The sequence below is a fragment of the Balaenoptera musculus genome, chromosome 7 (genome assembly GCF_009873245.2).
Source record: "Balaenoptera musculus isolate JJ_BM4_2016_0621 chromosome 7, mBalMus1.pri.v3, whole genome shotgun sequence".
NCBI classification, from domain to species: Eukaryota; Metazoa; Chordata; class Mammalia; order Artiodactyla; family Balaenopteridae; genus Balaenoptera; species Balaenoptera musculus.
Genome location: NC_045791.1, coordinates 55,321,814 through 55,346,816, shown reverse-complemented (window position 1 = coordinate 55,346,816; position 25,003 = coordinate 55,321,814). Strand labels below are relative to the sequence as shown.

The 25,003-nt window shown below is 34.5% G+C and overlaps 2 protein-coding genes across 3 annotated transcripts in view; one reads left to right on the top strand and one right to left on the bottom strand.

Annotated features, from left to right (window-relative positions):
- SCRN3 (secernin 3) overlaps positions 1-24,391 on the bottom strand; it is a 35,238-nt gene extending 10,847 nt beyond the window's left edge. The window contains exons 1-5 of one of the 2 annotated variants that reach the window (XM_036857852.1): positions 24,142-24,391; positions 22,076-22,152; positions 19,793-19,974; positions 18,954-19,153; positions 16,080-16,292 (exon numbers count right to left, since the gene is read on the bottom strand). In XM_036857852.1, coding sequence (XP_036713747.1) covers positions 16,080-16,292; positions 18,954-19,153; positions 19,793-19,974; positions 22,076-22,152; positions 24,142-24,361 — 892 coding nt within the window. In that variant the 5' untranslated portion in view covers positions 24,362-24,391. Of the gene's footprint in view, positions 1-16,079; positions 16,293-18,953; positions 19,154-19,792; positions 19,975-22,075; positions 22,246-24,141 lie in introns of both variants that reach the window. The other variant, XM_036857851.1, reaches the window with a different exon arrangement.
- The window catches only part of CIR1 (corepressor interacting with RBPJ, CIR1), a 40,188-nt gene continuing 39,439 nt past the window's right edge, over positions 24,255-25,003 (top strand). Inside the window, exon 1 of the mRNA XM_036857853.1 lies at positions 24,255-24,407. Within this exon, the coding sequence (XP_036713748.1) occupies positions 24,336-24,407 (72 nt within the window). The 5' untranslated portion in view covers positions 24,255-24,335. The remainder of the gene's footprint in view (positions 24,408-25,003) is intronic.

Here is a 25,003-nt window from a genome sequence, read left to right as displayed (position 1 = left end):
TGACTTTAAAACTTCCAGAAATCTCCAGGCCCAGATGTTTCACTGGAGAATTCTGTCAAACATTTGAGGAAGAATTAACTCCAAATCTACACAAACTCTTCCAGAAAATAAAAAAGGAGGGAACATGTCCTGACTCATTTAATGAGGCAAATATTACCCTTATACCAAAACCAAACAAAGACAGTACAAACAAACCAACACAGACCAATATCTCTCATGAATACAGATGCAAAAACCCTCAACAAAATATTAGCAAATAGAACCCAACAATATATAAAAAGAATTATATACCATGACCAAGCTGGGTTTTTTCCCCAGGATACAAGGCTTGTTCAATATTAGAAAATCAATGTAATCTATCATATCAACAGGCTAAAGAAAAAAGAGAATCATATCAACTGATACAGAAAACGCATTTGACAAACCTCAGTATCTATTCATGATAAAAACTCTCAGCAAACAAGGAATAGTGGAAAACTACTTTAACTTGATAAAGTTGACAAAGTACATCTACAAAAAGCTACAGCTAATACTATACTTAATGGTAAATGACTAAATGCTTTCCCCCTAAGACTGGGAACAAGGCAAGGATGTCTGCTCTCACCATTCTTATTCAGTATAACACTTGAAATCCTAGCCAGCACAATAAGGCAAGAAAAGGAAATAAAAAGCATACAGATTGGAAAGGAAGAACTAAATTGTCCCTATTTGCAGATGGCATGATAGTCTATACATAAAAATCCCAAGGAGTCTAACCAAAAACAAACAAAAAAACAAACCTCCTAGAACCAGTAAATTCATTTAGCAAAGTCACAGAATACAAGATCAACATACAAAAAAGTAATGAAAACAATCTGAAATTTTGAAAAGTTCTTATTAAGAAACAATTTGTTTAGGCTCTATAGAAGAGAACTAGAGACTGTTTTCTCGTTTAGGTTGAGACTGCAAATTTTGTAGGTCCAACTTCACTTATAGAATCTATTCTAAAGAAGTAATTTTGAAATGCAGACAAACTTAATAAATAAGATGTTCACATGATTTACAGTGGTAAAAGGGAAACAACCAAATAGTGAACAATACCATTTGTGTCCTCCCCTCCACCAGTTACTATGTTCCAGAAGGTCATAGACTGTATCATGTCTGCCACTATGTGGCCCCATGCCTAGCACAGAGCAAGTGTTTATAAAAGATTTCTTTAACAACAACAAAAAATGTCAATATGGAAAACCTAGACAAATAAAATTATAAAAGTCTATTTAGAACAGAAAAGAAAAATTCAATAAACGGACAACCATATCTTGTTCTTGACTAGGAAGGCAATATTATTAGATGTGAATTCTCCCCTAAAATAATCTATAGTTTTAATTCAAATCCAATCAAACCTCAAAAAGATTCTTTGGGGAGAAGCTGGAAAAATGATTATAAAATTAACCTTGAAAAATGAACAGTCAAGGATTGTCAGGAAAATTCTGAAAAAGCAGAATAATGAGGAGGTATTTGTCCTACCACATTAAAAAAAAAACCTGTAAATTCATTCATATTGTCCTTTGGCTCATAAAGCAAGTATTGAGCACTTATTATGTATACTTACACTGTTCTAAATGAAACTGGACAAATACAGTAATCTAATTTACACTTCGGTTTACTTAGGAATTTAATATTTGATAAAGTTGGTTGGCATTTCAAATCAACAGAAAAGATAATTCATTTAAAATACAGTGTTGAGATCACTGGGTAATCATTTGAGAAGTGAGAAAAAAAAAGCTGTAATCCTAATTCATATTTTATTTTAGAATAATTCCAGAAGAATTATAAATTTTAAAAATAAAACTATAAATATAAGATGTAGATAACCATTTCTGGTACAGTGAAATGGCCATTCTAAAAGCATGACATCAATGCTAGAAACCATGTAAGAGCAATTCCACATGGGACAGAATCAACCATTTTATTATTACTTTTCTATTTATGCCAGCTATTCTTTTTCCCTTTTTATCCTTTCTTGCCCTCTTTTGAATTTTCCAAGTATTTATTATTCTATTTCTCCGGTTAATTACTTATATATTCTTTTATTATTTTATTAGTTTCTCTTGACTTACACAGTCTGCCTTAAATTAGTTCTTCACCACTTAGTTAATGCAAGGACCTTGTAACACTTTAACTCCAATTACTGCCTCCTGTTTTTAGTGCTATTCTCATATATTTAATTCTACTGTGTTCATCTGGGTCTTCTGAGAAGCAGATGCCACAACATGAGATTAAATGTACAAGGATTTTATGAGGGAAAATGCCTATGCGAGAAAATGGGGAGGAAGCTGGACGGCGACAGAAGTCCGAACCTGGCTTTACTAGAGAGGGAAGAAAGGTTGGGTGAAAGTGACCTAGACTGCCATGCCACCTAAGGAAAGCTTTGCAAGGCCATCAAGGAGTCTTTGACCCAGAGTCAGCCATCAGAGGAGTCCAATGACCCCAGGAATGGGCCTGCCTTAGTCTCCCTGCTGCCTTCAGTCATTGGCCAGGAGCAGCCTGTGGGAAGCGCAACCTTGGTACTACATGAATTCAATGCACAACAGAATTTGAGCACTGCAGCTATGGCCATTGGTCATAAAATTATTATTATTTTAAAAAGACAATATTCATTTAGTTTCATGCACGTATTTACTGTTTCTGTTGCTCTTCATTCACTCCTGCTTACCTCGCCTCTATCAAAGATCATTTTTCCTGCCTGAAGAATGACCCTTAGTATTCCTTTTAATGCCAATTGGCTAGTGACAAATTTTCTCAATTTTATTTTTGGAGGATATTTTCAGTGGGTATGGAATTCTAAGTTGGTAGTCATTATTTTTCCCCATCACTTTACAGATGTCATCTTATAGTCTTCCAGATTCTTTCCCTTCTTTTGAAAAGTTATCTGTCAGTCTTATAGTTGTTCCTTTGAAGATAATATATATTTTCCCTCTGACTGCATTTAAGATTTTCTGTTTATTTTCCCCCTTCAGCAATCTCACTACAATGTGCCCAGGTGTGGTTTCCTTTTATTTATTCTTGGGATTTGCAGAGCTTCTTGAAGTTGTGGCTTGATGACTTTTATTAGTTTGGAAAAATTCTTGGCCAGTATCTCTTCAAATCTTGCTTTTGCCCCTCCATATTCTCTCTCTCCTTTCCTATTGGGACTCCAACTACATATATATGAGACCTTTTCAATGAGTCCTATATGGCTCTCACACTCTTGTCTATATTTTCCAAACTCTTATCTCTGTTTCAATCAGGGAACTTTCTACTGATCTTCCAGTTCACCAATTTTTTTCTTCTGCTATGTCTAATCTGTTGTTAAACTAATCTATTGAATTCTTAATTTCAGTTATTATAAATTTACAGTTCTATTAATTCCATTTGGTTCTCTTTTATAGATTTCAGTTCTCTGATGAAATTCTCCATCTTTTTGTCTAATTTTCTTGAACATATAAAACATAGTAATTTTAAAGTCTATATCTGATAAAAACTAATTTGGGGATAACCAATGGGTCAGTTTCTACTGTCTGCTTTCTCTTGATTTTCAATCATTTGGTCCTATTTCTTGGCATGTCTGATAATTTTTTATTGAACGTTGGACACTATAGATTAAAATCTGTAGAGGTACTGCATGATATTTTTCTCCACAGAGTATTTAATTTTCTTCTGGCAAACAGATGGAATACAGGTAGATTACCTACTGATCCAGCTGAGACTGGTCTATTCTGTTTGTTCTTATTCCTAAAGTGTAGCCTTTCTGGGGTTTCAACTGAAAGCCTGGGGTATTTCCCAGGCCCCTTCTTCTTGGTTGTTCATCAAATCCAATTTTTGTCCCTAAGGTCTTGTGGGACTGCCAAAATCTCTACTTAACTTTTTAAGCTCTTGGTAACTACTCATCCTACAGAGTCTCATCCTACATATGCACTGCTTACAAGCCAGCAACTGCTTTAAGGAGAAATTGTGACATAGAAGGTCAGACTCTTCTCAGAGTGCACATAGTCTTTTCCCAATCTCCTGGATCTAGGCCCCTCATGTCCTAACTGTTTTGGGTGTTCACCATGCCTTCAAACAGTGGGCTTTATTTTCCCAGCTTTTAGTTATTCTTGGGGAGAGGTTAGTCTAGTACTAGTTACTCCTTGTTAACCAAAAGCAAATATCCAGCTTTGTGCTTTTAACCACTCCAATTTTATGCCTCCCATTTATTAAATACATCAGTCTCTTTTTACCCTCAAGTAGTATCAATTTCTGAATAACAGTAATGAATGTAGTAGACCCATACTGTAACAAGTACAGTTTAAAAAATAACACAAAACATATAGTTCCTGTCAGCGGATAAGATATCTTCAGATACTTTGTATGGAAATGTTTAATTACTTCATTAAAATTAGTTCTAAAGAAACAATTAACTTTCATTTAACATAGTTGGTTGACCACAGGTATGGTTTTCCTCTCTCCCCAAACCCTACTACAATGACAGCAAAGGAATAAAAAATGAAATTACTCACAAAGACAAAGAAAGCATGAAGAGCAAGAATTTCCCCCCATCCTCATGATATATGGGAATAATTAAAAGAAAAAAAGGTTACATCAAGTCTGCACCCAAATTGTGATTTTTGTGACATTTCAAATTAAAATAAAATTGATTTCCATATAAGACAGTCTAATGTTCCACCCTCAGTTAATCACGCAAACTTCCAACTGTTTTATGTTAATAGCAAATTTTCACTTTCTCCATAATATAGCTATGACTTCAAATTCAAGAAAAACAATGTATAGATAACTTGTTACAGGAGCAATATCTTTCTGTTAGTTTTGGAAAAATGTAGGAAGAAAAAAAAAGGATATACCTGAAAACAACCCTTAATATTAAAACTAAACAATAAAGCAAAAGCCATCCACACCTATCTATCACAGACATAGCTTCTGCACCTAGTGAGATTTTAGAATGATTCACATATAAATTCCTGTAAATGGCAAGTTTTAACGAAAAGTGTCAGAACCATAACACTGCAGTAACACAAGTATTACGAAAATGTTTTCTGTAGTCAAAACCTACAATTCTCAAAATGAAAGAAGGATTTACATGATCACTTGAGTAGGATAGCTATAAGTAATCCACTAGCAAGCATTGAATAAGTACTGAGACTGCAGTGGCAGGGTTCACTACAATGAATGCAAAACACAGGGTACAATTTCACTGCAATTTAAACTAGTTATTTAAAATACAAGAGTGAATATAGATACAATTTGCATATACATGCAGCACAGTTAATAGCTATCAGGTAGGAATACTTGTAAAGAAGAGAGGTAGGCTCTTCCATCTAGAAAACTCATAGGAAGAATTAGCCATAATGTACTAGTAGACAATTTTCTATAAAAGTACTGGAAAGACATTTATTCTTTTGGCAAAGCACAGAAAGTTGGATGAACTATACTTCATACTTAGGGGAAAAATAAGTTTCATGTCAGACTCATCTATTACTATAATATTTTATGCATTTCAAATCTATAATTCAGTTATTTTATAGTTAAATATAACAGAATTAATTATTATGATACAGTGGCTAATTAATTTATAATTATTTCTATTTTTTTCTTCCTTTCGTCCAATCACCCTAAACCTTATGATTCTTGACATTTTCCTCTCCACCTTAATTATGTGTTGTTATTCTTCATTTTTTAAGAATACTTGCTAATTTTATGTCCTAAGCCTTTAGGTTTATTGCCAGAAGAAAAGCAATCATACAACATCATACATACATCAATCATACATCATCATACAACAGTGATCTTTGTTAAACTATCTGCAAATTACAATTTAATTCAATTCAACTAATAATCCTTTGTTAATTTAACAAAAAAAAGAAACTTATTAAGCACACACACACTAGTGCAAGACACTGAACTAGGTGCTGAGAGAAATATAAGGACAAATGAGAGTCCATTTTTTTCAGTTTCATACAGGAGATAAATGAAGAGCACAAACACAACTTCCTCATTTGTAAAATGAAGATAATACCTACTTCACATGGTTGCTTAAAGAAAATAATGTAATCACTTAGCACAGTGTCTAGCCTTTGATACACTTTTTTAATAAATAGGAGTAGGTGTTGCTGCAACCAGTACTGTCTCTACTTTTACAATAACAGTAAGCCTAAAATCAAAATCCTTAGAATAACATATTTTAGCATTTTCTACATATGTATCTATATGAAAAAAGATAGTTTAAATAACCTACTTATAAAATGGCAAACTAATATTAAGAAACTGTATAGGAAACTTTTCAAATGATGACATTCTTCTGGAAGTTAAAATATAAGATATTAAATACTTTGAAAACAATGATGTTAAGGCATTCTAAAAACATTCTGTCACAAACTTTTTTCTGCTATACATATAATTAATTTGTTTAATGAATACCTGAGAAGCAAGTATCAATCACTGACTTATCTATCTCTGAGTAGTTGCTTTCTGATTGATTTATAGAACCATTTTATCCTTCAAGTGAAGGAAGATAAATCAGTCACAGAGTTTTATTAGTGGAAAGACCCTTTTAGCATTTATCTGCCACCCAATAATCTTCTAAATAAAAGTTATTTTTCTGGAATTATTTGGAGGCGAATAGACAAAGGTACATTACTAGTAATTTTTTAAGAGTTAGTAGTAACCAAATATAAAAATGGGGAAAAGATATATTAAGAACAGGAAAGTTATTTAAAAATTATAAATTTTCAATAAACATAAGAATATGGTTAACCTCACTAATAGAAATATATTTTAAAGTAATAATATGCCAATTTTGCCTAAAAATTTAACAAGATGGAACAAAAACAATATCCTATGTTGGTAAATATATTAGAAAATGGGCACTCAAATATTGCTGGTGGAAATTTAAATTGACGCAACTTTCCTAGTGGTCATTTTGGCAATGAGTTTCAAAAGCCTTAAAACGTGCACATGCTTTGACCCCACATTCTACTTGTAGGAAATTATTCTAGGAAAATAATCATGGATGTGAAAATAAAGAAGCTATAAGCATACTGTATAATTTTCAGTGGTAGAAAACTAAAAACAACCTAAGTAACAGAGAATTTGTTAACTAAATCAATCAATCATACAATCAATCTTTACTATATAATGATAAAATACAACCACATGGAAATAAATAATATACCAAAATAATAGAATACTATGCATCTGTTAAAAATGAGAAAGCTTTATATATATTAAAATAGAATGATCTACATTATATATTGGTAACTAGAGAAAACCTACGTGCAGAAGAGTGTGTATGGCATGCTACCATTTCTGTAAAAAGGAGAACAAGAATACCTATACATATTTGTTTCATTAAGCATACATCATCTCTGAAGGCATATACAAGGAAATGCCTGTAGGAAAAAGGACTGAACAGGGGCATGTTAGAAGGGAGAGGCTTCACTGTATACTCTTGTATACCTCTGAATTTTGAATCATGTGAATATATTTATTTTTATAAGTAAAAGAATGTTATAGAATATTAAATGACATGGGAAGGAGTTCTGCTTTCATTTAGGCTGAGTAAGCTTCTACCATATTAACCCTCCCTCAGATAACTATAAACTTGGGACAAAATACACTAAGGCTCTTTACTGTGAGCAAAAGCAGGAAAATTCTGGAGGAGAGGTGACACTTGGAAGATGGGATGAAGCACAGAGTAAATTTCCCATTTTTGTTACAGCTTTAGCCTGAGGGAAGGCCATGGTCAATGCCGTGCAATGTGGCACAGGTAGTTATAGAAAACCTTGGTCTTTCTGGCCTGAAGAACCAGAGGCCAACTACCGGTACTAGAAGGTGAAGGGAGAATCGCAGAAAGGAGAGAGTTACAGAGAGGAACCCCCAAATTCTTTGTAAAAAAAAAAAAAAACTCTGCCCAAATCGCCATCTGTTTCATGAATCAGCATATGTGGGGGAGAATGATAGCAGCTCAGCTAAAGATAAAAGAACAAAACTGGAATTTGAGCTGCTGACCAGGAGACAGACTTTGCAGACAGAACACAACCAATTCAACTGCTAAATCAAAAGTTATTGATATTTCTTCCTAGGTGAGTTTTGGTGATTGGTGGCTTTCAAGGAATTGGTTCATTTCCTCTAAGTTACTGAACACACTTAGAGCTGTTTATAGTGTTTCCCTATTATCCTAATGTCTATGGGGTCTATAATAATATCTGTATTCCTGACATGTAACTTGTGTTTTCTTCCTTTTTTTTTTTTTTCTTTGTGGAGCTGAGTGTTTTAATTTATTAATCTTTTCAAAGAACCAGCTTTTAATTTGATCCATTTTCTCCACTGTTTTGTTGTTTTCAATTTTACTGATTTCTGCACTTTATTATTTCTTTCTTTTCTTTGCTTGGGATTTTTTTTTCTTTTTTTTCTTTCTTTTCTTTTTTTTTTTTGGTTTATTAAGGTGAAAGTTTACATTGTTGATTTGAGACCTTTCTTATTCTCTAATTTAAGCACTTAATGCTTTAAATTTTCCTGTAAACACTACTTTTGCTGCATGCTATAAATTTTGGTATATTCATTTTCATTTCATTCCACTCAAAATATTTTCTAATTTCCCTTGAGACTTCTTTTTTGACCCATACATTTAAAGTGTCTTGTGTGGACTTCCCTGGTGGCACAGTGGTTAAGAATCTGCCTGCCAATGCAGGGGACACGTGTTCCAGTCCTGGTCTGGGAAGATCCCACATGCCGCGGAGCAACTAAGCCTGTGCGCCACAACTATTGAGCCTGTGCTCTAGAGCCTGTGAGCCACAACTACTGAAGCCCGCGCGCCTAGAGCCCGTGCTCCACAACAAGAGAAGCCACCGCAATGAGAAGCCCACGCACTGCAACCAAGAGTAGCCCCCGCTTGCCGCAACTAGAGGAAGCCCATGCACAGCAACGAAGACCCAACGCATCCAAAAATAAATAATAAATTTTAAAAAAATAAAGAAAAAAAAATAAAGTGTGTTGTGTGATTTCCAAGTATTGGGGATTTTCCAGATATCCTTATGTAACTGATTTCAAATATAATTTTATTATTGTCAAAGACTTAACTTAATGTCTCTTTTTAAGATTTGTTTTATGATCCAGGATATGGTCAACTTAGTGTATGTTCCATGTGCACTTGAAAAGAATGTGCATTCCACTGTTGTTGGGTGGAGAATTCTATAATCATCAGTTAGATCCAGTGGTTGATATACTGTTCAATTCTTTCATATCCTTGCTGATTTTCTGTCCACTGGTTCTTCCCATTACTGAGAGCGAAGCATTGCAGTCTCCACCTATAATTGTGGAACTGTCTACTTCTCCTTTCAGTTCTGTTAGTTCTTACTTCATATATTTTGAAGATTTGTTGTTAGGTTCATATACATTTACCATGGAGAAAATAATAACCCTGAAATGACCCTTTTTTGATTATGTGATATGTCTCTCCCTGGTAATGTACCTTGCTCAAAAGTCTACTTCATCTAATATTTATATAGCCAACCCAGCTGTCTTTTGATCAGTGTTTACATGCTATAACTTCTCCCATTCTTTTACCTTCGCCTACTTAACGTGAGTCACTCATACACAGCATATAGCTGAGTCATGGTTTGTTTTTTTTTTTACTTCAGTCTGACACACTTCATCTTTTAATTGGTATGTTTAGACCATTTAACAATTAATGTAATTATAGATATGTTGAACTTTAGATCTACGTTATATTGTTTTATGTTCGATGCTTCTATTTTTATTCTTCCATTTCCCCTTTCCTGCCTTCCTTTTGAATATTTTCTTAGTATTCCATTTTAATTCATGTGTTGGGTTTTTTTTTTACTGTATCTTATTACATAGCTTTTTAAATATTGCTCTAAGGTTACAATATACGTAATTAAATTATCTGTTTACTAGAATCAATATTTTACAGCTCTAAGTACAACGTAGAAACCTTAACACCATATGTACTCCCCTCTTTATACTGTGATTATCATGTGTATTATAGGAAATGTAATTTTGGCTTATAACTGTTAGACATATTTTTAAGGTCTTAAGAGGAGAAACATGGTATTATATTTACCCCAATATTTACCATTTCTGTGGCTCTTCCTTCATCCCTGAAGTTCCATGTTTCGCTGTGCTATCACTTCCCTTCTATCTAAAAAAATTCCTTTAGCATTTCTTTTATAGCAGGAATACTGGCAACAAAGTCTCTTAGTTTTCCCACGTCAGGATGTTTTTATTTCACCTTCATTCCTGAAGAATATTTTGTCTAGATACAGAATTCTTTTCTTTCAGAGCTTTAAAAATGTTGTTTCACTGCCTTTAGGCATCTATGGTTTATAATGAAAAACACACAGAAATCATTTTTTACCTATATATAATGTGTTATTTTTCTTTAGCTGCTTTTAAGGCTTTTTGTCTTTGGTTTTCAGCAGTTTGTGCATTTAGGCATGGATTTCTTTTCATTTATCTTGTTTGAGGTTTGCTAACTTTCCTGAATCTGTAAATTTGTCTTTTGCCATTTTGAGAAGTTTTCAACCATTATTTATTTACAAACTTTTCTGCATCACACTCTTCTCTCCTTCTAAGACTCTATGACTCTAGATGTTTAGGTATTATCCCACAGTCCCTAAGGCTCTGTTCTGTTTCTTTGTTTCAATCTTTTTTCCCTGTGTTCATATTAGGTAATTTCTACTGATCTATCTTCAAATTCACTGATACTTTCCTATGTCATATCCATTCTGCTATTGAGCCCATCAGAGGAATTTTTTACTTTGGTTACTGTGTTTTCCAATTATAAAATTTCCATTCAGTTCTTTTTTATAGCTTCTATTTCTCTGCTGAGATGTTCTACTTTCCCATTCATATTGGGAGTGTTCACACTTAAAATAGCTGCTTTAAAGTCTTCATTTGAATGACACAAATGAACCTATCTATGAAACAGAAACAGACTCATGGACATAGAGAACAGACTTGTGGTTGTCAACGGGGAGAAGGTTGGGGGAGAAATGGAATAGGAGGTTGGGGTTAGCAGATGTAAGCTATTATACATAGAATGGATAAACAACTAGGTCCTACTATATAGCACAGAGAACTATATTCAATATCCTATGATAACCCATAATGGAAAAGAATACAAAAAAGAATATATATATATATTGATATATATATATATGTTTAACTGAATCACTTTGCTGTACAACAGAAATTAACACAACATTGTAAATCAACTATACTTCAATCAAAAAAAAATAACTGAATAAAGTCTTCATTTGATAATCCCAACATCTAGACCATCTTGTGGTTGGTATCTATTGTCCTTTCCCTTCCAAGTTGTTGAGATTTTCCTGGTTTTCATATATTGGGTAATTTTGGATTGTATCATTTAGATTATAACATTATGTTATGAGATTTTGGGCCCACTTTCTGTCCACACCCAGTGCACAGTTCCAGGAATCATACTGTTTGAAACCAGGCCAAGTGATATGGAAGGAAAAAAACCATGAAACTCACTGCTGGATGAATTCATACTTTGGGTTCTGGTTTCTTTCTCCTATTTCCTGTTCCTTTTTACATTTAAAGGTCCTCAGATAACTGTTCCATACAATATTTCCAGTTTTTGGTTATATTCAGAAAAAGAGATAGAGTTTACTTACAGCATCTTATCTGGAACCAGAACCAGCCTACATTAAATGTTAATGAACTATAGTTTCTAAGTAAAAGGCAAAACTTATCAGAATGGTTAAAAAAAAAAATTAAACCATATTTTTTTTTTACAAGAAATGTGCTTTAAATATAAAGATACAGATAGTTTGAAAGCAAATGGATAGGTGAGTATATGTCATATAAACAGTAAACAGAAAGCTGGGCTAAAGTTGACTTCAAGACAAACAGTATTAACAGTGAGAAATAATATTTCATGAAGAAAAGGGCCAATTCACCAGAAAGACAAAACAATTATAAATGTGTATGCACCTAATAACAGAGCTTTAATATATATTAAGCAAAAACTGACAGAATTAAAGGGAGAAACAGACAATTCCATAAACATAATTGGAGATTTTCAGACTCCTCTCTTAGTAATATATACAACAAGAAAAAAAAATCATTGAAGATGTAGATGATCACAGTAACCATCTTGACCTAATTAATATTTATAAAACTCTATACCTAACAAGTGCAAGGTGCATATTTTGTACACCAAAATAGATCATATGCCAGGCCATAAAATAAGTCTCAGTAAATTTTAAAGGACTGAAGTCATATAGAGTATGTTCTCTGAGTTCAGTGGAATTAAATTAGAAATCAATAACAATAAGATATCTAGGAAACCCCCAAATATTTGGAAGTTCATAACACACTTCTAAATAATCCACAAGTCAGAAAAAAAATCATGAGGGAAATTTTAAAACATTTCAAATGAATGATAACTAAAGATGTTGAATGATATTCCAAATATACCATCAACTAAAAAGTGGATTAAAGTAGAATATATTCAGTATTGACCTATTTTTATTTTAAAAAATAAGCTGTATATGTATAAAGGGAAATATGGCTACAAAGAATATCTGCTAGCAATGATACATTTTACTTTTGCATTTAAAAATATTTAAATGTTAAGTGAGTGCTGAGTACTTATTATGAGTAATTTTTGTTCCTCTTTGTTTACCTGCATTTTCCAAATGCTTAACTTTGAACATTTGTTACAACGTTCAATTTTGGTTTTGTTTCAGTGACTGTAATTTTCATTTTTAGAATTTCTGCACATTTTAGAATTTTCAAATTTATCTGTTTATTTTTCATAATCTCCTACTCTTGCTTTATGGATTTCATTCCTTCCTTTTTATCTTTGAACATTTTAATTTTATTTTTTTAACTTTTTATTATAGAAAATTTTAAATATATAAAAGTTCAGAAAAATTATACAATGAATCCTCAAATATTCATTACTGCTTCAACAGTTATCAAATCCCTCCCATCAAATTATTTTGAAGAAAATCCCAGTCACATCATCTCATCCATAATACTTCAGTACGTATCTATACAAAAGGAATTTTTTAATAAATATAGCTAAAATACAATTACCACATCTGAATTTTTAAATAATAATTCCTTAACATTATCAAATACCTTTGAAAGTTTTAATCATTAGCTAAATTTAAATCAGCTAATTTGTTCTTGGGTGTGAATTTCCTGTATTTGTTGGGTCTATGAATTGTTTCTCTTTTAGTACTGTATTTGCTCATGTGTTTATAATTTTTTTCTGTGAAATCATCTTCAAAGGGAATTTCTGGTAGAGTCCTGGCAGACCATGGATAATGAAGGCTTCCATATGGGTGGTTAATAAAATAGATACAGCCTCCTTACCTGAATCTAAACTGTTATAAACACTGAATAGCAAGAACCTACAACCCATTATTTTAAATGGAAAAAATAATAATGTATCCTTAGCCCATATTTAAAAATTCAATCAATTTCCCCAAATATTACTAAATACTTGTAAAACGTATGTAACAATCAACCAAGAACTTCTGCATAATGCAAAGTGTGTAAACACTAATCATCTATTTATTTAACTCTCAATGAATGTCCAGTAATTGTGCTTGTGTGCAGTTCAAAATAATAACATATCTTACTGGATATGAATTGCATTTCTCTTCTATACTGCAAAAAACACTCAGTATAATGTAAATAGAACTTCTGCTTCCAACCATGACGGAACAGTAGGGTCTAGAATTACCCTCCTACTGTAGACAAACAGAAAACTGGACAAAATATATAAAACTGTTTTTGGATATTGGACAACAGGTAATGTAGGATTATGATCCCTGAGAGAAAGGAAACAAATAAAGTAAGCCCTACCACTGTGTTGACTCCAGGAGCTCAGTGTTGTTGGAGGCAATTTTCAGACAACAGTGCAGGGAGGGAGACCCAGACATAGCCCAAAGATCACTCTAAGTTGAGGAAACAGAGGTGGAAGTTCAGGGAGGTCAGGGTGGTAGAATTTGCAAAGCAGAGCACCAAAGAGGAATGAGCTACCTCTCAAAAAATTTCTAGCAACCTGTACAGAGGGTCCATTGAGCCTCTGGCTGAATACCAATTTGCACACACACATAGGGTGAAACTCCACAAGACCAAACAAAGAACAAATTATAAGGAAAGAGCAATTATTGGAAACTATGAGGCTTTAAAAAATCCATAAAGCTAACACAGGGCTGGGAATCTTTTGAGTTCCCACTAGCTGGAGTAAGAAGATCTCATTTAATACATAAGGCATTCAGCAGAGATCCCAGAAAGATCACATGCCTTTAGTGGGACTAAACTAGCCCTGGTATAATAGCTACTCTAGAGCTACCCTAGAAAAGCAAATAGGCCTAAAAGAGATGAAACTGTTCCCTAAATAATGAAATTAACTGATAAAACAAAGTCCAATACTCATTAAAGGAATAAAACAAAATCCAGAACTCAACGATTAAAATCTGCAATGTCCATCATCTAATCAAAAATTATTAAACATATGAATAAGCAGGAATATGTGACCCAAAACCAGAAGAAAATCAAATCAACAGAAACAGATGCAGAAATTACAGAGATAATGGAGTTAGAAGACAAGGATGTTAAAACAACTATTATAAAACAGCTGTCTGCTAAATATGCTCAAGGATTTAAAGAAAAACATGAAGGTAATGAATAGAGAAATGAGAGATATACAAAAAGAACCAAATAGAACATGTAGAGATGAAAAATATAATAACTGAAATGAAAATATTACTAGGTGAGATTAACAGCATATTAGATAATGCAGAAGAAAAGATCAATGAACTTGAGGACATAATAATAGAAACTATCCATAATAAATGTAGAAACTACATCTTTTCATCTGAATGTCCATGTTTTTAATGGCAGTTACATGAAGATTCATTATAGCAGATTTCTCATCTGGATGGGAAATTTGAGTAAAATCTGAATATTTGTCGTATATTCATAGAGACACAGGTATGCTGAAATTCTGCATACCTGTGGTTTGCAGGTTCCAAACCAGTTTGTTTCTCAACACAGCACAGGTAGCCTCAGCTGAGTCTACAAAATACATGTAGCTCAGAGTTCAGTCACTCACAAGAGAATGTACTGACCCATAGCCTGGGACAGCAGACAGCTCAATTCCAGGCTGGGACTCTGGGCATGGAGCAGAGTACTAATCTTAGTAACTAGTCCAGTTCCTGCTCCCCAAATAGGTCTTTCAGCTAGGCACCTACATTCTCATGGATGTTAAAACTAGCCTCTAAGGATGATACGTGGTCCACAATCCCCTCTTTGACACAGAGAGGAGGACTGTATGGAGAAGAGACACCTCAAATCTTGCTGACTCTATGGGTTCTCTCTTCATTTTTGGTACCTAGTGATTTCCTCTTCTTGTGTTTAAACCTATCTATATATGTCCTTAATGTTTAAATATTTTATTCAACATTTCTAGAGTTTAAGAGTGGAAAGGGAGAATTCTTATATCTGCTCAGTTTGTCTTCTTGGCAAGTTATAGATATAACTTTTGAAATTAGAAAATAACCAATAAGGGTACTATCAAAAGATAAATGAAAGAAGCAGCAGCAATAGTCAAAGAAAACCATCTCCATGTTCCAATGAACTCTGAGAAGAAAAGTAATCCAAATTTGGCTTTAAGAATATTACTAAGAACTGAAAAAAGGGTTTGAGGATTGCAAATCTGAACTTGTCTTTCAGAAAAAATTATTACCGTCTCACAATTATATAGCACTTCACTCATCTCAAAAAACAGCTTACGGTATCACAATGTTTTCAGTTCTTTTTTCCTTTGGCTGTGCCACACAGCCTGCGGGATCCTAGTTCCCCAACCAAGAATCGAACCCGTGCCCCCTGCAGTGGAAGCACGGAGTCCCAACCACTGGACCACCAGGGAATTCCCTGTTCTCAGTTTTAATAAAACTATATCTTACTTAGAATAATTTTTCAAAAAACAGACTTTATTATACCCACATTATATTTACATGAAATACCATTTTCATTCTAATATTACTTAAAATTACCTTTATGTTTATTCAGAAGCTTGTAGCCTTCACAGTATCTGCCTGGAGAAATCATCATCTTGGCTGTGTCAAGATAAGAGTATGTTGCAGCAAAATCAAACTCCTTTTTACCATCCCACCAACCTTTCTGCTTAGCATAGCTTCTCATGTCTGGGTGTTCCCGATCAATCTTGGTTGTTATAGAAAGCTGATTAGAAATATTACGAACTCCCTCTATTTTCAAAGAAGAGAGGAAGGGAGAAGAAAAGTAATATTTAATCTAATATATCTATCTCTGTACATTATGATTCTTAATCATTATTTCAATGTAAATATAGGCTTCTAAATGTACCATGTGCATCTATTTATTACATACTCAAATAGATTATTTTTTTAAATTTAACTTTTTATTTTGAGGTAATTATGGATTCACATGCAGTTGTAAGAATTAAAGAGAGAGCTATGCACCTTTACACCGTCTCCCCAAATGGTAACATCTTGTATAATATCACAACCAAAATACTGGTATTTATACAGTCAAGGTACAGAATATCACAAGGATCACTCGTGTTGCCCTTTTATAGCCACACCCACTTGTCTCTCATGCCCACCGCTTCATTAACCCCAGGCAACCATCTGTTATCCATTTTTATAATTGTCATTTCAAGAAAATCATATAAATGGAATCATACAATATACAATCTTTAGGCTTTTTTTACTCAGTTTAATTCCCTAAAGATTATTCCAGGTTATTGTATGTATCAACAATTCATTCCTTTTTATTGCTGACTAGTATTCCGTGTTATAGACATTCTATGGTTTGTTTAAACATTCACAAGTTAAAGGACAGCTAGGTTGTTTCCAGTTTTTGGTATCATGGGAAAAGCTGCTCTAAAAATTCATGTACAGGTTTTTGTGTGCATTTAAGTTTTATTTCTCTGGGATAAATGCATAAGATTGCAATTGCTGCACTGTATAATAGTTGCATATTAAGGTTTTTTTTTAACTGCCAAACTGTTTTCCAGAGTGACTGTACATTCTTATTAGCAATGTACCATCCTTCACATTCTCACTAGCATTTGGGAGTGTCATTTAAAAATTTTTAGCCATTCTGATAGAGGTAGAGTGGTATCTCATTGTGGTTTTAGTTTGCATTTCCCTAATGGCTAATGACGTTGAACATCATTTCATGTGCTTTTGTGACATGTGTATATCCTTATAGGTGTCATTTGTCTTTTTACTGTTGAGTTTTGACAGTTCTTTATATATTCTAGATATTAGTCTTTTATATGAATTACTGTTTAAAAAATAGTCATAAGTAAGTTTAGAACAGAAATATAAGGCTTCTAAAAATATCATGGCACTAAGTTATAACAAAATTTTCAACTAAAATACAAAACAGAAGAAACAATAAAAGTCTGTTCTAAACAGATCAGAATAAATGAAATAGATCATGATAAATGAAAATTAATAACATTTTACAACAGATTTAGAATGATAGTCTGCCAAGTAGAAATCAATTTAATTACTCTAATGAAATCATACTTGGGATATTCTTACTACAAAAATAGACTTAAGTCATGATAGAATCAAAGACAGAGAAGAGGAATTTTCCATCGAGTAGATAATTCCCTATAGTTAAACTACTTAGTTCTTGGGCTAATTTAGTAATAGGAAGAGAAACAAGTTGGCAAAGTTAATCTACAATTGGTTAATCAGACTCAGTGAAGGTGTTTGTTTTGCATGGCTCGGTGGGGCTATCTTTTTCAACAGAATTCGTTTTTCTCTTGGATGTAGCACACTTGACAAAATAAAAAGTAATTAATGGTATAATCAGGCCAATTATCACAATAATAAAAAGAGTCTAAATTCAGTTTTGTGTATTAATAAACATATATGCAAAATATAAAATAAAATGTCCATCAAAACAACTGTCAATGACCTGTTTTGAAAAATAACATACAAATCCTCCAAAGGTAGCTCAAGGCTACCTTCATGAAGACTTCCCAAATTTCTCCAGCTCACGATGACTTTTCCTTTCTCTAAATGTTCATAGCATATATGTGTGTGTGTCATTCACTTGCCATTTAATATTTTCACATGTGTATCTTATCCCCCCTGTAAAACTATGAGATCCAGGAGGTAATTACACAAGAAGTACATGATCATGCTTAAGCACAAGGTTGTACTCTAGTGAAAGAATACTGAACTGAGAGTCAGGATGGAAAGATTTACATACTAAGTCTCTCATTCACTGCCTTGAGTAAATCATTTCATATCTCTGGATTTCCTCACTTGAAAAATGAGAGGAATATATGGTTACAAAGAAATCAAGAAAAAAAAAAGCAAAGCATTCTAAAACAATCAACTGTGTTATTTTCTCAATGACATCAAATTTTTATACTTTACTATTGTATCAATATATTCTTTCTAACGACTAAACCCACAGTCACCAATCCCCAATAACACTACCCTGTCCTCACCTCCATAACCACACATGATAAAATTTTTGAGTTCAGCCCAAAGTTAAAACAGGAAAAAATGGTAAAGAAATAGTTTCACTTCATAAAAAAGTGAAAAAGGGGAGGGGTTTAAAAAAAGTGAAAAAGTACTATAAAACAGCCAAGAGCTACTGCACAGAAAATGTATACAGGTTATATGAAATTAATATCATATATATTGAAAAGAGATAACACCACCTTTTCCTCTTTTTCAAGAAAGCCCTTTATAGTGCTCTTTCAATGTATGTTCTTTCAAATTTTTTCATTTCCCCTTCAGTTTTCGCCTTCATTGCACTGGAGTATAAATCTTGAAAAACAATTAAATGCAATGTCTGCAACTAAGAGGTTTTTTATTAATTGTAAAACAAATTAAATCATGAAAAGTTGTCCATACCTTGTACTTTTTCTGCTGCCCAGTACTTCCCTGCAGTCTCCAGAACCCAGGCTTCATTCCTATCAGCTATCAGGAAACTGTTGTGATAGCTAAATACCATCCTGCCCTCTGAACAATTTCCACCCTGGCCATATTTTTCTAATAAATCAACAATGACATTGAGGGCTTTTTCAGCTGTATCAGCTCTTTCAAGACCAAGTCTAAAATAAAAATATTAAAGTTCTCAGATTAAAATAAATTTCCATTATGTTTCTTAAATAATTTCATGCACATGAGATTTTGTGTTTATATTCCAAGTAAAAATCCTTTCAAGTTAACAGATACGCTGAAATCCAACTTCTAAACTATTCCTTGTGAAGTAGTGAAGTCGGTTTGGAATCATGAAAACAAAGATTTGGAGTCTAAACTATTCCTTGTGAAGTAGCGAAGTCAGTTTGGACTCATGAAAACAAAGATTTGGAGTCAAAAAGATCATCGTTCAAATTACAACTTGGTAGTTTATTGGCAAATCACTTTATCTCTGAACCTTAGGTATCTCATCTGTAAAATTAGGATAATAATAATATCCCATAAGGTGACTGTGAGAATTAGTTACAGTCGATAAAGTAAGTTAGGTACTTCCAATGAATCATAATTTTCAACTCCTTCCCTTCTCCTAATTAATGATATTTGAGAGTCTTGAAATTGCATGCCTGTATTCTGAAGCATTTTTAACACAAACCATAAAGTATCAAAGTCCAAAAAATGAAAAAAAAAGGGAAGATAAAACATGTTAAGAGTTACAACAAATCTTAAATTTAGACAAGTTCTACAGTGCAAAAATATAACAAAAAAATAACCTGACAAGGTCCATGCCCAGTAGTGCCTCTTCATCACAAACTTCTTCTCTTCCCCATACAGCTTCATTCCCAATGCAAACTCCATGCTCATTGGCTCCCATTTCTGCCCCCCATAACCAAGCTGGGCGACTAAGGACAATAGCATATGTTTCAGGAACTTGATCAATTTCTATGTAAGTACACTGTAGAGAAAGTCATAGCAACAACAATAAAACCAAAAAAGAAAAGTTATCAAAGTCTAGAATCTTAAAATCCATCAGAAGACATGACGATTATGAAAGAGATTATAACTAAATTGAAAATTTCAATAATAGAGGCATTACACTTAAAACATATTCAGAATTGTCCCTAGAGCATTTATTCATTCAGATATTTGCTAAGCATCTCCTACGATAAAGCACTCTGCTAAGAGATATATTGGTTTCAAAGATGAATCAGATGCGGATCTTGCTGTCAAGAAACTAAGACTTCTACATTACCTAAGATACAATGAAATATAAAGTATAAAGACTATGAAGAAAAGTGAAGATGGAGTGCTAATGGAAGCTCAGGAAAGGGATAGTTTCTAGTTGTGGAATCTTGAAACATTTTGTAGAGAAAGATGTATCTGAGTTGAAGTGTAAGGAAACAGATCTCAAACTCAATGTCCAGTGTTTCTTGATTGGTGATGTAAGTTCCATATGGTAGCCCTTAAATACATAGATGCCCATGTCACATGTGGGAATCACCGAATATGTCCACAGCAGTGAAAAGAATGAGAACCACTGGCTTAGAGGATAGGTGAGACTTAAATATGAAGAGATAAAATACAAATGGATCCAAGGGACTTCCCTGGTGGCGCAGTGTGTAAGACTCCATGCTCCCAGTGCAGGGGGCCTGGGTTCGATCCCTGGTCAGGGAACTAGATCCCACATGCATGCCGCAAGTAAGAGTTCGCACGCCGCAACTAAGAGTTTGCACGCCAAAACTAAGGTGCCCACGTGCCTCAACTAAGGAGCTGATGAGCTGCAACTAAGGAGCCTGCCTACCGCAACTAAGACCCGGTGCAACCAAATAAATAAAAAATAATTAAAAAAAGAAATGGACCCAAGATGAATAAATAATCTCAGCAAAAGAAAAAAATTGGCCTAGTAAAGTCAGTCCTCCACACACACAGGTTCCACCTCCACAGATTCAACCAAACACAGATTGAAACTATTCAGGAAAAAAAAAAATTCCAGAAAGTTCCAAAAAGCAAAACTTGAATTTGACACTTGCTGGCAACTATTTAGACAGCATTTACATTGTATTTACAACTATTTACATACCATTCACATTGTACTACAAATAATCTAGAGAAAATTTAAAGTTTATGGGAGGATGTGCATAGGTTATACGCATTTATATGCTATTTTATATAAGGGACTTAAGCATCAAAGGATTTTGATATCCTAGGGGCTCCTGGAACCAATCCCCCACGGATGTGGAGGAACAACTGTATACATAAAATGTCTAATATTTAATATATTTTGGTATTAGAATATCAATAAAAAGGAATCTAAAAAATATATAACTTAGGAATAAAAGCATAGTATGAAATTTTTACTTTAAGTTCCATGCTAAATGGATTTTTTTAATAAAAAATTTAAAGGATCCTTTAATTGACCTGTATACTATCAAATAACTGCATAAATTGCATAGTGTTGACAGTGTTACCACTGGATCAAAAAACCTTTTTTGATGATAAAATTGTTACTTCCAGAGTCTGGAATGACTTTTCCTATTCTACACCAATCAGAATCCTTTTTGCCCATCAAACTCCAGCTGAAACCCCAACTCTTGGTGAAGCCTTCCTTAATTCCTAATCTGAATTACTTGCTTCTCCACTGATGTCACAACTTGCTGCCCTTACTTAAATTTAGCATTTAAACCATCCTTTTTTACAATGCAGTTAGTTACATACACATCCTATTCCTCTACTAGACTCTAAGCTCCTGGAAGACAGAACTAGTCTTGACAGCAGGCTTTAAATCCCTTTGCCCTATTCGACATGCTTGCATATGGTAAGCATTCAAATATCTGATCAAAGAATTAACAATTCTTATTATTGTTATTTCAGATTCCTCCAAATCATTGAAATTAAAGACCAGAAGTCTAGTTCTGATTCAAATTATTTTTCAAATTTAAATTCTTAAATTTTTAACTTCTATAGCCTCTGCCAAATGGCTAGCTAATGATTTTTAAAAACCTGTTTATGATATTTTTAAAGAAAAATATTGCTAACAAAACATGCATTTCACTTACCTTAAGATGTTCCTTCAGGTTGTCATGAACTGCAGCAGGAAAATAAACTACCTCCTGTACTTCATCACAGGGTCTATCTGAATTTTTTCCAAAAATAATCCTGTTATTAACTGTTGCTGGAGGTAGTGCCACAAAAGTGTCACAGGAACAAGGTTCCATTTTTTTTAAAACTAAAAATCATATGGAAGATTCAAAATAAAAAGAAAAGCATTTTTAGTATATACAAAACAAAGAGTTTTACTTGATGACCAGGGGATATTACTGCCATATCTAACATAGGATACTCATTAAAGTTTCAAATTTCATATCAGTAAGAAAATGACTTGGGAATCAATCTAGTACTACAAGATTTAGTAAGAAGATAGGAATGACAAGTACCTTCTTCTAGTTTATAGGTCAAATTTACTCTCTAAGCTCTTTCTCTCCTGAAGTCTTCCTTGAATCTCCTTTCACTATTTCCATATTTGGGAACACCTGTACCTAGCTCTACTGTTATGAAGACCATATTTGTGTATATATGTCTTCTTAGTGGACAGTGAGATCCTTGAGAGCTGAGAGTATGTCTTATTAATCTTTGTATTCTCATCACTGGAACTTATGGAAAAGTCACAGTATTATATACCCAGTGTTTCCTCAAAGGCAGGAAGAAGGGGTCTCTTTTGAACTGGTTACAATACTAATAAGACTGAAATTTTGAAACAGACTCACTGAATTGGACAAATACAAAAACATGTCAATAAAATTCCAAATTGTTGTTATTTCCAGGAAGACGTTCACATTCAACTTGTGAATCCTGATTGTATAATTTAATATCAAGATCATGTCTTCATTTGTAATTTGGAAAATCTTAAATCCTCAATTTAGTAGAATTTGTTTGCTTCCAGAATGGCACATTGTCTTAGAGTTTCAGATTTAAATGTAATAAATGATTCATTCAAAAGAAAACAAAATGACTCAAGTAAGAAAGAAACAACTTCAGCCTGAAACACCTAAGGGTTTTTCTTTTTTCCTCAATGATGGAAACAGAGCGGTCACCATTGCTTCTGTTCTTTTCCGTGTGAATTTCAACCTTTATATCCTAGATCGCCTTCTATTTGTGTTCCAAAGCTAATTCCACCACTACCTAACTTTGGCAGGCTATTTAATCTCTAAGTCTCCTGCCTCATCGGTAAATATCTCGGGGGCTGTTATGAGAATTTAATAAGACAGTGTGTAAAGCGTTTTTCAGTTGTTAGAACATATCAGACACTTAAAGCTGTTACTGTTATTATTCGTCAGAAGAGTCAATTTCTTACAAAAGGCTTATTCTTGACGTCACGCTCACCCCCTCCCGCGAGAGGATTTGGTTGGTGGATCCCCTCAGCAGTAGCAGCCACGTCCACTCAAAACCGTGAAGTTTCAAGAGCCATCAAGCTTCAATGGGTGATCTGAGCTAACTGCGGTAATAAGGAAAGCTAAGGAAACATGCCACCTAGTTAAGAAGACACCTAGACCATTTAGGAGGGGAAGCCTTGAGAGCCTTTACTAACTCCTAAAATGTATTCGTCATTTAACAAATGTTCATGAATATCTTTCTGCACCAGGCACCGTACTGGTAACAAAATAGAGTCCTCGTTCCTTTGGAGTTGACATTCTACTTTATATGCTTTAGTTCACCAAGCGGTTTCAGACACATCACATCGTTCGATCCTCACAAACGTGCTACAGTTAGGGCAAGAATTACTACTTTAGCAACACAGATGGAAAAAGTTGGTTTCGAAAAGTTTATGTAACTCGAAATGGAGTTCACAGAGTAAAGGGCTCGGACTTCAAACACCTCCTTGCAGATAAGCCGCCACCAAGCCCGCACTCCGCACCCAAACTGGCTGCACCCAAACTGGCTGCACTCGAACTGCAGCCCGCGCCGCGACCCGGACCCCTCCCAGGAGCCCCTCCCAGCAGCTCCCCCCCAGGAGCCCCTCCCAGCAGCCCCACCCAGGAGCCCCTCGGCCCCGCCGCGCCGCAGTTCCCGACTTTCCGCTTCCAACAACTACTGTGCTCGCCCCACCCCCGTGCACGCCCCTCACCTGGCCTCCGAGGGGCCCAAAGTGAAAGGACGAAGGGGCGAAGAGGGAGCGGCAGAGGCGCTAATTGCCGGAAGCTGTCCCTTTTGACCCCGGAAGTTCCCTCTGCCACGGCAGGCGTAGTTCCGGTTAGGCGGCCGAGTTTGTTTACGTTGCTCTCAGATCTAGCGGCTGCCTTCCCCAGCTCAGGCTCCAAAATGGGAAAATCCTTCGCCAATTTCATGTGCAAGAAGGACTTTCATCCTGCCTCCAAATCCAACATCAAAAAAGTGAGTACGGGGAGCAGGCCCTTGGCGCCTGGGTTCCCAGGGGTTCCTGGAGGTGAGAGTGGTGGTGTCTCTGGGATCCCTGGGACAGTCGCCTCTTCTCCATGCCTAAAGCCCTGGCGTTCTCGTCCCTTCCCGGCTGGCCCTCGACGTTTATCCTATTGTACATCAGCCAGGAGACGGGCGGCTCTGTGTGCTCTTTCGGTTTTGTCAGCTAGAATGTAAATCTTTAAGATATGAAGACCGATAACCGGCTTCCTCATAACTTCCCGCAGCAGATTCTGATGTTGTCTTTTCTAATCCCAGAGATCACGGCTTCTGAGCTCTGCTGTCCTGTACAAAGAAGACTCCCTGTCTATTTAAGATAGATCTTAAAAGGGAAATAAAGTCACACCTTGCTTACTCTTTTTATCCCACTTGATCATGTACCGTCTGTCTGGTGACCTCATTGAACTTTGGCTTTTTAAATAACCACTTACAGGTCTACTACGTCCAGTACAGAAAGACTGTGTTGAATATTATAGTAGTGGAAAGCAGGATGGTGAGGTAGGAGGAGTATGAGCATTGAAACCAGACCTAGATTCTGTTTTTCCAGCACA